Source organism: Anopheles merus, chromosome 2L (genome assembly GCF_017562075.2).
Source record: "Anopheles merus strain MAF chromosome 2L, AmerM5.1, whole genome shotgun sequence".
NCBI lineage: Eukaryota > Metazoa > Arthropoda > Insecta > Diptera > Culicidae > Anopheles > Anopheles merus.
Window position 1 is genome coordinate 38799069 of NC_054083.1, and position 12800 is coordinate 38811868.

The window sequence follows — 12800 nt, forward strand, 5'->3', positions numbered from 1 at the left end:
TATCGCCACCAGCACGCCAGCCAGCATCAGAAGCATTAAACGCAGGCTGATGATGGAGAATGGATAGTTGTACAAGTTGCCGCAGAGCAACAACTAACCAACAAAAAAAAAGCATAAGCCAGGGACAGAGGGATGGAATTTGGTGCCTTTTTTGTTGGTTTGTTTGATGCGAGCGGAGGATGAGAATGAATAGAACTTGTTCCCAACACAAAAACACACACTCACACATACACATACACTCGTATCCGACCCGATGATCTTTCATTAAAAGGTCCACCGATCGTGGGCCCATAGTGTGCTCGCCCCGGTCCCTGGCCGTGCATGCTCTACGTTTTTTTTCCTGTTTTGCTTGGTTCTGTTTTGGCGCTGGCCTGGGCGCTGGATTTGATCATGACGCAAGGGTGGTAACACTGATCGTGGGTATTGCTGGGAGTGTTCCAGGGTGCATATGTTTATGTTTTTGGAGCTCGTTTCTTTTTTGTTGTGCGAGCTGTTGTGGTGTCGCTTTTGGACCTTTTTTCTCTGTGTATGTGTGTTGTGTTTCGGTAATCCGAAACTTTGATGGAAGGTTTTAGCTTCTGGGAGAAGAGCGGGAAGGGTGAACTCAATGCCGGGTGGTTGGGTTGAGGCCTTTGATGTTGATCTTTCTGTTACTGTTGTTGCTGTTGTTGCCACTATAATCACCACATGACGAGGTGAAATTGCCGAAAGCAACGATTAGTGGCAGTTTTTCTTTCGTCACAATAGAAAGACACTTTTTTTGGCGGGCTCAGAACCATTTGATGGCTGTAAAATGGTTTCTGTTGCTGGCTATTGTCATTTGGTAACTATCTGGACCTAAACCTTTGATTGCAGCGCGAATTATTGAGTGACATTTTATTGTTCCTTTTTAGACTGTTTCAGTTTTCCTTTGGTTCTTGAGTTTATAGTAGTTAATATATGTACATAAATATCTCTCTAATAATAAAGATAGATAGATAAATAAAGATAAAGATATCTCTCAGAAAATGAAGGATGAAATGATATTGTGTTTGCTAAACTGTAGATAAAGTTCAGGAGAACGTGTTGGAAGACTTATGAAAGCCGCAAGCTGGTGCGTAGACCTTCTCCCCTTTAGCTATGGGTTAACTACGTGGTAAAGGGTTCCAACATGTCTAGAAAGCCTTATAATGCCGACCAGACTGCGTAGGGTGCTATCCCGTAAAGAAGAACTCAAGGAATAAACCTCACCCTTTCATCTGAAGGGTCGTTTTTTAGCGATCATTTATGAGTTTGATGAATAAGTAATTCGGGAATCTTGAACTGGCTCTGAGAATCTACCTTCACAATCAAGCTGAATTGCTTCGGATGGCAAGAACCAATCATTTTTGCAAAGCAATTATCAATGGAATAATCGAGTGTCAGTTGACTCATCAAAGTGACTAGATGCCTTTGAAACATTTTGAAACAAGTTTAGTTCAGAAATTTTTGAAAAAAACAAATGCATGCAACATCGGGATCTACACTACCCTTTGCTTTCTGTTACGCAACTTGGGAACTCGGACAGGTCCCGTGCATATTGTGTACAGTAATTTGTTCAACATGTCGGCAAGAACGAACCCTCCAAGGGACCCCGGAACCCGGACCGAACCAGCAGCAGCAGCCGCCGCCTTGACTCGACGATGTACCAATGCAACGGTTGAACGTATATGCCATCTGGTTCCGCTTCGAAGGTTAAATATATCTCAAACCGTAGCAGCCGTAGTTTCGTGTAAGTTTGATCACCCTGCATTAGGTTCAGCCTCGATTGGTTCGGTTGGCAACCATAATGAGAGTGTGTGAGAGAGAGGTATATAGAGAGGGAGAAAACTGCCCCGGACTACTAAACCTCATTAGGGATGAGGAACGATTTGGCCTGACTGCTTCTTGCCTCGCTCTGGGTGTCGGTGGAAACGTTCTATAATGAGGGGTGTCGGTATGTCGGGTTCCTGATCGACCACATTCCATTGGATGATGATGTTGATGAGCACATTTGCTGCGGGTAGTTATTCCGTGTTCTGCCTTCTGCCCTGGTGCCGTGGAATGACGAAACTGTTCGAGCAAACTGGGTGGATCTCTTGTCTGTTATCTATTTTGCTCAATGCAGTGGATAGATATCGAAGATTCAGTTATGTGTTTGTTGGGGGGAAAATTGGTTAAAATCAATACATAAATCATATCATGCAACACGTGTAGACGTGTGTGTGTGTTGTAACTTGCGCTATTTTTACACACAGATATGGAACTCACTGGTTGGCAGGATTCGAAAGGTGTCTGTCGCAGTCATCCGACAACATCTCGCTCTTTCTCTCTCTCTCTAACCTCAATTACACGCGCGCTGATGATGTTCCAATCGGAATTATAATTTGTATGCCTTTTCATCTCCGTCTTTTTCCATGGCTTTACTTTACACCCAATGTTTCTTTAAATGCTCACTATCGATTGTGTGTTGCCCAACAGACGAAGCGCCAACGCCATCGGTGTTCGTTGGTCCCGTGTATGCATTGAAAGGGAAAGTTTTTCGGCTCTACCGATGGCGACCGCTCCTCCGATATGTTGTGGTACCGTTTCGGTTGAATGCGAATCAAGAAACCCCCCTCTTTCTCTCTCTCTCTCCATGAAATCGTTATCGGCTGCTCTACTCTGCTCTGTTCGACCCGCTTGTCTCTGCCCTACTCCCTCCTGTACTGATAGCTGCAAGCCTGCCGTCTAATCGCATCATAACGACGGTGCGCTTTTCCAGCGCTCCTCTTGTACCCCTGATAGGGCGCTGACCGGGTGGCGTCTTTAACAGTTTGTTGCAAAAGTTGCGTCCCTCCCGACAACAGGTGGTGGTACTGGTGGTGGTGCGTCAATTGAGAAAACATCGAAGCGGGTGAGAGAGACGCTGTCGAGAGCAATCACGGCGTGCGAGTGGACCGACCTGGCCCCCAGTCCATTAGCATTATTAGCAAACTAATGGGCCGAAGCAGAAGACGCTTTTCTAGGCCTTTCTTTTCGTCGGTGAAATGAAGAGTGTTTCGGCAAACACGCAGAAAGCTGGTGGTGGTGATGCTGGTGGGGAGAAGCATTTGGTGTACATCTTGTACATCATCCCACTCCCCTTTATTGGCCTTCTTGGCCCGTGTTGTGGAAAGTGAACGTTGGCGGTTAAGCTTTTTCTGCAAGGTTTTACACGCTCCGTTGATTTGCAAAATCGAAATATCGTGGTGTTTACCCTTTTTTTGAGCCACCGTGTGTCAATATGTTGTGCAAATCCTTCCCAGAACATGATAGCGATCAACATTGAGCATTATCGTGCCTTTTTTTACCTTTGGCGTCTAATCGGGTGGATTTTATTACTGCTTTGACAGATAGAGAGGTACAATTTAGGGATTGCTAGCAATGCGCTTGCTTATCAGTCGGTATGCTGTATTGCCTTTTGAGAAATAGCCATTTTTCTGGCAACTGATAAAGTAATTTTATTTGTTCATTACGTGTAACATGGACTTAGTGAGCATTTAATTTGTACCATTTCATCAATTCCAGTTCGTTTGATAATACGCTCGTGTGGAAATAGCAAATATGCCCAAATAAACAGTATCTTAAGCAAAACGTACCTCTCAATCGCTTGTTTTATCTGAAATTGAACTAAATGCATCTCAAGTGAATGGAGTTTTCGAATGTACGTTGATTAGTTTCGAACCACTTGCTATCACTACTTTACTAGCGACTAGTCTACTCTCTATAATTGGCTGCCGGTTTAGTTTGAGCCGGGCCGCAAAATCACAGCCGATTGGGGAACGCTGGCAGGCTGGCTCACTAATTTGTACGGCACCGCTGCTCATGCGTGACCAAAAATCCCCCCCTCCCCCCCCTCTCCTCATCATTTTCGACCATGACTTCGGTTCGGTGACAACTCTGTTTGCGCTGTTCGTTAAGTGTGTATTAGGCCGTGAAAAACGCAAACATTAAATTAAACGATGAGCCGAACGGTTGTTCATTTAGGGTGGTCAATTACAAACAGGGTAGTTTTGTGTTCACAGTTCATAGTTTGATTTTAACCGTTCATTTGTGACTCATTTTAATGACATATATTTAATAATTTTTTTTAGTAATTGATTTGCGTTGTTAGTTAAAGCGTGATTAAGATAATTTGTCGATATTATGACCGTTTTTCCAAGGAAATCTATGCTTGTTTCTTCCCGTTAAAGTCATATTTTGTCAATGTTATGTTTAACATCATACATTTATATCAAATAAAACTTTCAAAAACACAGTACAAAAGATCAAAACTTGTTAAACAAATATTGTTTCGCGATTAGTCATAAATTGAGCCTTACTAGCTGCGTGAGTAATATGCTACGACCGTTATAGCATAATGTTCTAAATCATCGCACACATGCACATTATCAGCAGCCCACAGCTCGCGCCTCACTCATCCTTTCATGCCATGTTTTTGCCTCACCAAACAAAGCGCGCAAAATTGCAACGTGCCTCGTGGAGCGCGCTCGCGCGCGGTGGGTGTTGGCGGGTTTTAAGTACAGTGGGTTGCACAAACACACTTATTTTTTGCCCAATGTTGCACGTCAATTTGTTGTATGTATGTGGGTGTGTGTGTGTGTTTATGCGAGTGTGTGGTGGGCAATGAACCGTAACATTATTCAATGTTTTTTTCAACGATTGTACAAGGTGAATTAGTAGGCCGGGACCCTCCTTGGACGGGCTGGCGAGAGGTGTGCACCAGGGTGGTCTAGACTGGGTGTGAAATCGGTATTGATTTTTTAGTGATTATATTTCCCCACAAGTTTGCTAGTTCTCGATAGTTATCTATTCTCGAACAATTACGGAAAAACGTTCATTAGCGTTCATTGCTTGTTTAAAGTGGGTTAAGTTAATCATGCAACTATGCGCTGCTTAAGTTTACCGTAACCAATTGATTAAATTAGACTTCATACAATTGTTATTCAACTGTGAAAATCGAGCTCATTTCTTGGTTTTAGTTTATGTAAGGTTTTGTTAGTAAATTTCTATTTAATTTGCAATGTTATTGGACTTTGTTCCTTCAATAAACAAATCTCGCTGCATGTCGTACCAATACCATAATGCTCCAAATTCCTCTGGTCATGTCGTTGTTATTTTACCCTTTAATACCGTCATGGAAACAGTTTCGCATGGCACACACACACCGTTATAAAGGGACAACATATGACCACGACGATGAGCAATAGCAGCGCAGGACGGCCCATGTCTGCACCGGAAGCGAAAGTTTCTCCCTGGCGCAAATCATATGCTCCAAACGAAGCGAACGTAGGGAAAGGAGTGATACAGCCGGAGAAAAGTCAAACGCGGCAGAAGCGCGCCCCACCAAGCACACTGTGCCAAGTAGGAGTGAAAAATCGTTGCATTGATGATTGGTCGTTCCGTGCGCCGGCTCATCAAATCGCAAGGCCCTGGATGGTCTGTCTCCGTTCGGAGCCGCCGAGCAGACACGGAGCCAAGAAGGAACTGTCTGCTCAGCGTTCGCATGATTGCCTCTGTGGAGTGTGTGCGGGTGGCGGTTGGGAGTGCCGGCTATGCTTTCATTGCCATTGCCGTTTTTTCCGCCTCGTGAAGCGCATTCGTCCCGGCGGACCCGGTTGCGTTGATTAGATAATGGTCCGAGCTAAATGGCGGATCGTCAGCGCGTTCCGTGCCCTAGCCCTAGCAATGGACATGGACAGACCTAGCAGTGGTAGTTGAGCGAAGCTGGGGTGAAACGAAAGCAAAGCAACGGTTGCAGTTTACTTTCTCCTTCGTGTGGATTATGTGAGTTGTTTTTTTTTTTTGTTCACTCGCTTGGTGTGTTGATTATAGCAACATGATTATAGCAGTGCCTGCTGATTTAGTGAAGCTACTAGCAGGAGAATATGATTGATGTGTGTAGAATTTGCTTATGACGAGATTTCGATTTAAAGCAACACTTTGAACCTTGAACATCCAATTAGCGTAGGTGTTAAGGATGTTTTGTGCTACATGGAGCACATCATGTGAAAGAAGGACTTTCAGTGTATGTATTTACTCACCATTTTAGGAGAAGCATGCTGATAAGAGGATGATGCATCAGAGGAAATTCCTGCATCCAAGCTAGTATATTTTTGGTCAACATTTTAGAAGAAGCATGCTGATAAGAAGATGATGCATCAGAGGAAATTCCTGCATCCATGCTCGGAGAGTCGGAGTAATCTGTAGTCAGAGTAGTAAGGAGTTGGAGTCGTCCAGAGTCGTCCGGAGTCGTCCGGAGTCGGTCGGTGTCGGAGATGTAATGCCTGACAGCAAAAACAGAACCGACCGCCTCCTTCCGACTCAGATCGATTCCAATACCGGACGACTCCGGATGACTCCAAACTTCTCTTAAAGGCTCCAGATGACTCCAGAGGACTCTGACTCCGGAAGACTATGACTCTGGACGACTCCGGTCGACTCCAGACGACTGCAAATGACTCCGGATGACTCCGGACGACTTCGGACGACTCCGGAACACTCTAACTTCGGATTACTCCGATTCTGAATGACTCTGGATGATTCTGAATGACTCCGAGCGACTCCTGGCGATTCCAGGCGAGTATGATAGGAGTCGACTCCGGATTTTTGCCAATTTTACCCATCACTAGTTCTAACCTTGCTGCACGATGTGTAAATCACGTCCCTGCATTGCCAGTACCGGTTCACCCGTTGGGAGTGCGTACGTGTAGTGACAATAAATTAAAGCCATTCTCCCGTGGGAAATTCCCAACTTGATCGTATCGATGCACCACATCGTGTTTGCTGCACGTGGCTCTCTATCAGATGCACCGGGCAGAAGTTGCAAGCGATCGATCTATCTAGCAGAACTCTCGAAGTGGTCGTGACAACAGTGGTGATCATTTTATTGTCGCGCAATCTTCTAACCCCGTCTCTGGCCAACGCGTCGAACGCATGCCAGCAGGCTAGCTCAACGTCGGAGTTGAACTCGAAACACGTCAATCATCCGGGAACAGGCCCGGACTTGCGATGCGACGGAAGTCATCGGCCATTTTGCATTTGAAATGTACAGCCACACAGGCACGCCGCGGATCGATTACCGTTGGTCGCCGTACAGTAGCGTTAGGCGTGAATTAAATTAATTTGTCTGTGCGTGTGCCTGTGTGTATGGGCAGCGTAAACGGCTGTTAACCTTCTTTTTTAGTTGTTCCGGTTTGGTTACTCACGCTCATGCGATGCTGTTCGATTGCGGCAAAGCGTTATGTTTGTTGGAGAAATTAGCTGGTTTTAAAATGTTGTTGAGTTTTGTAGCCAGCTTCATAGGACAATTAGCAAGCAATTTGTAATTCTTTGAAATAATTTGGGTCTGTGTTTGTTTTTTCTCCTTACAATACATTTACAGTTTTAAAATTTTGTTATAAATGTTCAGTGATCTCAACGTTGTGAGTGCAATATCTGTAGACACCATTGAAATTGCACTTTGTCGTATAAAATTTCTGAGAAATGCTAACAATCAGTCCAATCGTTATTACCCTTTCATTGGTCTGCATAAGTTTGAGCGCAAGCATAAGAAACGGTTTTGATCAACAAACAGCAAAGGCTGTTTTGCATTCTCGTACGCCTAATGTGACATAAACAGCGTCGTTGTCGTCGTCGTCGTCGTTGCTTTCTCCTCCCAAACCTTATCTCCCAATCCCATCCGATCCGTCGCTTTCCCGTTCCAACAGAACGTGAGAGAATGAAGCAAGTGACGCAGCGATGCAGTCGCTGACTTCCGTCCAAACCAGACTTTTCCTTTTGCGCTGGGTCCCAAGCCCGCGGTCCCGCGTGTATCCCGGAGGTTTTGAATCCATTTGCCGACTTCTCGGTGGTGTTTGGTGAGACTTGGTATAATAAATGTCGAAACACGAGGGCACGATTGTTCGCAACAACCACCACAAAGTGCTTTGCATCGGTCTTTGGAATATGGTGCTCGCTTCATTGTGTGTGTCTATGTGTGTGTGTGTGTTTGTGTTGAATGATGGACTGCGGGACCTCCTCGTACTCCAAAACAACAACAACGCTTGGGAATGCTCTGTGAAGCAGCATAGACCGATCCATCATGGGTGTGTTGCTCCTATCCGGGACGTATAATGTAGTACTTGTGTGCGTGTGTGAGCGTTAGAGCTGGGGCGTGGAATATTTCAATTATCAAAACGCCACTTCTGCCACTTCTGCAAGGCCGATTCTTGGTGCTTCAGTTGTCTATGTACATAAGTTGCGTCGGCGAACTATGATAAAAGCTGAAACACCAAAAACATACCCTTGCTGATTATCTTGCCGTGCTGACCAATCGACCAAGGGAGTGTGGCACACAAGGTTGGGTGGGGCGGGGGCGTTGGGGATGGAGCCACCTGACCTTACATGTGCTCGCCCTGTTCTTCCACTGTCGACAGACGGCCCCCACGTCAACGATGCTGGTGGAATAGAACCGGTTTGGGAAGACATCTCCTCCGCTCCGGCCCCGGCTGGCTGACTTTGCTACTTCGGCCCGTCCCAGCTACTCGATGCTGCTCCAGTCATGTGTATGTGTGTGTGTTTGTGTGTGTGAGGAGAATAGTTTTGTTGCTATATTTGTTGCGCTGTTGTACATTTTCACCTTTTGCCAATACTATTTCTATTCGTTTCTCTCGCGGGGATGATCTTCTCCTCCTAGCCCGGCAGCTCAGAACAGCACACAGACACTCCGTGCGAACGTACGTTGTGTACGGGGTTCGCTCTCATTGTCATCCTTGTCCGGCGATTGTTGGCAGTGCCATTTTGTTTCAAGCGGACGAGCACGACCGACCCGGCTTGACCATACCGGATGCTAACCGGATCGATCGCTAGTGTCGTTCTGTTGCCTGACAAATGGCTATCCGGTTAAGCATTTCGCACAGTATGGTCCGTGTGGGACGTAAAAGGGCGCACTGTTAGGGAAAGGTGTAATGGGGGTTTATGCTTTGCATTGTTTCGTTTGAATATTACCGTATAATCATAAAGCTTCTTTAAGGGATAAGAATAGTTTCTATTACACAACCTTTCTAAGCAAAATTTCTTTTTTTGGAGGCTTTTACGATATCAGTCAGCTGTTTTATATGGAGTTTGACAACTGGCGGCTGAAATCATGTCAACACTCCATGCAAAACCACACACACAACTCAGATTTTCATTCTAGATTATTTCAGCCTGAAAAAATGTAAATAAACGCCGATATTGTCGCAGGCGTGATCAGGCTAGCTCATAAATGGTTGATTTTTTTTTTACTGAAGTACTATAACTCATTTTAAACCGAAGAAAAAAAAATAAAAAAACAAATTTAAAATGCATCTTTGTTTGTATGCAATTGCTGAAATCCCAAATGGCGGATTATAACTGTCAAATGGATTCAACCTGGATGGTTAATACTATTCCAGTGACAGGCTGAACATTTAAGCTTTTAAGCTAAAAATGTAGAAGAGTCCTTTGTTAGTTTTTTATACTATTCCAATTAAGGGTTACTTAGAAAAGCTCTCTTTAGTGTCATGTTTTGGACTTTGATTTTTTATTGAAAATCGTAGCCAACGTTAATATTGCCCTTCCATGTGTTTATACAAATAAAAAACCTTTTTTGTTAGATCTTTCCTATCGAGCTGTTTTGTTGCAACGGCTGTTGCGTCCAAATCGAATGCAATGAAAAGTATTTTATGTTTAAAAAGCCCTAGAACTAACATGTCACCAAAAAGTGACCAGTACTGTAGCGAAAGACACACAGACAGTGCGATAAAAAACAGGTGGATTCGAATGGACATAAGAATGAGGCAAATAAAAAAAGTTGCAACAACGGCGCGGCTGTCACCAGTCCGACCCGTCTGTCCGTCCGTCCTTCCGTCTGGGTGTGTGTGTGTGTGGAGGGTTGGCTTAGTTCTCACGCTGGTGGATTGTGCAGGGCGCAAAATGCTGTTGGTTGCATTGTTTTGCACCAGTTATACGGTGCGAAAAGTGGTGGTCTCCAAAACAAAATAAAAGGGGAAAAAGGGTTTTGCGGCAGGCTTGGCAGCCGCCGCAATATATGCACACAGACCCACTCTCTCGTGTGCAACAATTGCTGCATGTGTTCAGGAGATCAAATAAAAGGAAACGATTGGCTGGTGCCATTCTGATGTGTCCGACTCGGTAGGTCGTTTCCTAGGGGTCGATGAAGCGTGGCGTGATGATAAAACTGTGGGTACTGACCACACCAGCTCCAAGGTCGTCGCAGGTTTTGCGCAAATCGGCCCCGGCATTTATCTGTTTCTGTCCCGCGGAGGTTTGTGTTCCCTTCTCTCCAGGAAGTTGCATGATACGTGGGGCCAATGTTTCCTCTTGAAAGGGGCCGTGTACGACGTGCAACGTCATTGAACCAATAAAAATTTGGCGCATCAAATAAAGTGTAGAAATGTCTTTCTTTCTGTACGAATAGACGCACGAGAGTTGAAGAGATGTGGAGGAGCGTTATTTGTTAGAAATTGCACATCCAATTGCAGACAACTTTACACCCCGCGTCTGGTGTAAATTTGCAAACATTTATTGCTTGCAGCAGATGACGTACAAATGGTTTATTACTTTTATTGTGAACAAGTAACAGTTTTATGGTCTTTTATCTGATGAAACCTCTTGCATTCGTCCTGATTGTTTTTGTGTGGCAAATATTCTTGTTTTCTTCCTATTTTGGTATTTTGTTTTCTCATTAAAAGGATTTAATAGTATTTATAATTTTCGTTTTTTAGCTCTTATGTTAGGCGTTGAAACATGTGTGAAATTTAGTTTTTTGTTTACAAATCCTCTATTTTTTTGTGTAATGAACCTTTATCACGGCAATTTATGATTGATGATCATTTTAAGTCCAAAAACTTCTCTTAGTCTTCTCTTAAACCTATTCTTAGATCATATCTTCATGTCGATCGAATGGATACATCGATAGCCAGTTTGGCCTTTTGTCTAACCCTCACTCTACCAGTTTGTTGTAGGTGGAAGGGCCCCACTACCGGCGTGTATGTTTGACGATTATTCACTTGAACTGAAAATACACTGGCACACGTCATCCAATCCCAAGTGCACGCGAGTACGGGGGCAAGTCGCGATCGCTCTCGAAACGTAACGCGAGCGCACGTTATTCGTAAGAAGTGTGCATAATACACAACAACTAGCATACATACCCACAAGCCGTAGCTGCATCGGGCAGCAATTACAAGTGGCTGCTTCCGGTTTGTGCAAAACACACAGAACGGCTGCTAGTGCCGAGTGTTAGTTAGGGTGTACATTTTCACCAGCCCTGGCCCGGTCCTGTTCACCTAAATGTGTGCTGGCTTGAAGTGCATTGGCGGCTCCAATCGTGCGTGTTACACGGAGGTGCTCGCTGGTACCACACACGGGGAAACCCTATAGAAGGCGGTAGAAATCGTATCACATATGGTAGAAACCGTTCCTGGGGTTGTAGTTTGAGAACAGTGGAAGGTTAACGATGGAAGAGATTAGCCAGGGAGTGAACGAGGAAAAAAAACGCACCACTGATTGTGCGTGAAAGTTCTAATTGCCGCTCGCCGCTGCTGATCGATCGTTCGATCGCTAATGAATCGATCGATAATTAACAAATTCTCAACTGGGTTCCTGATTTGACCATTCGTTTAATAGCTTCTGCTTATTCTCGTTGATTTATCCTTTCTTATTCTTACTCTCTTTGCCCCACAGGGAGACTGGTGGTTAGCTCGCAGTAAAAAGACACGACAGGAAGGCTACATTCCTTCAAACTACGTTGCCAAATTGAAATCCATCGAAGCGGAACCGTAAGTATTGTCGATTTTAATTCTTTTTTTTTGCAATCAAAAACAAGTCAAAAAAACCTATTTTTTATTATTCGATTTTAAAGCGATGAATGTCGCCCAACGCTTGTATAACAGTCTTCAGCTTGAATTTGACAAACGATTCACCCAATGTTTGATTAGACCTCGGTCGCCGGCTGCGTTATCTGCAGCAATTAATTACATGTTTCTAGCCTGCTCGTTAGCGTTGCCTTTCAAAGATTCACTCCGTAAATCCCATTCAGTGGTCAATTGCGCGATGCTCACCCTGGTTTCCTCCGTCTAATCTTCTCGCGTGAGTGCAGCTGATGCCGGGCGACCCGCGTTTCGTGCTCTGCAAACTAATTCATTTATCAATCACGGTCTGATAATTTTATGATTTTTTGCTCAGCACTTTACAGCACACGACCGTGTTGGCGGTGCAATCGGCTTAACGTGTTAAATCTTCTCCTCTTTTTTGTTGGTCGGTGATTTGATTTGGGCATTCAGGTTGTTGTTTCGGCACCTCAACAACTCATCTTTTGCTTTTGGAGTTTTGCTCATTTGAACAAAAACCAATGGATGAAACTAGGAGGCCAATCGTTTTACTGCTACATCAACGCGTTTGCTCGTACATGCATTGTTGTGGTTGTTTCATCAGGCCGCACTTTCTTCACACACCGCGGTATGGAAAACCCAGTGTGGAAAGTGCATTCTGCGCTTCGCACTCTGCTGGAATTTGGACGCTATGTAAATCATCGTCCCTCCTCCCTGCTCACAAACAATTGGGCATCGTTAAATCAAGAAAGAAAGAAAAACACATTCCACATCGCAATCGTCATATAGTGCGTGTGCGGGCAAAAGACCGCCGCCGCTGCATCAAGATGTGTGTGCAACGACCCGCAATGAAGCAGATGATGAAAAACGGGTGCACCCAGCCCAAACCATCTTCGGGTAATCGGCCGCCGGGTGCGGCAAACTAGA

The 12800-nt window shown here is 44.7% G+C and overlaps 1 protein-coding gene across 6 annotated transcripts in view; it reads left to right on the top strand.

Moving 5' to 3' along the window:
* LOC121592147 (tyrosine-protein kinase Src42A) overlaps positions 1-12800 on the top strand; it is an 89360-nt gene that overhangs the window by 4351 nt on the left and 72209 nt on the right. For all 6 annotated transcript variants that reach the window (XM_041913513.1, XM_041913516.1, XM_041913514.1 and 3 more), the window contains exon 3: positions 11728-11822. In XM_041913513.1, coding sequence (XP_041769447.1) covers positions 11728-11822 — 95 coding nt within the window. The remainder of the gene's footprint in view (positions 1-11727; positions 11823-12800) is intronic.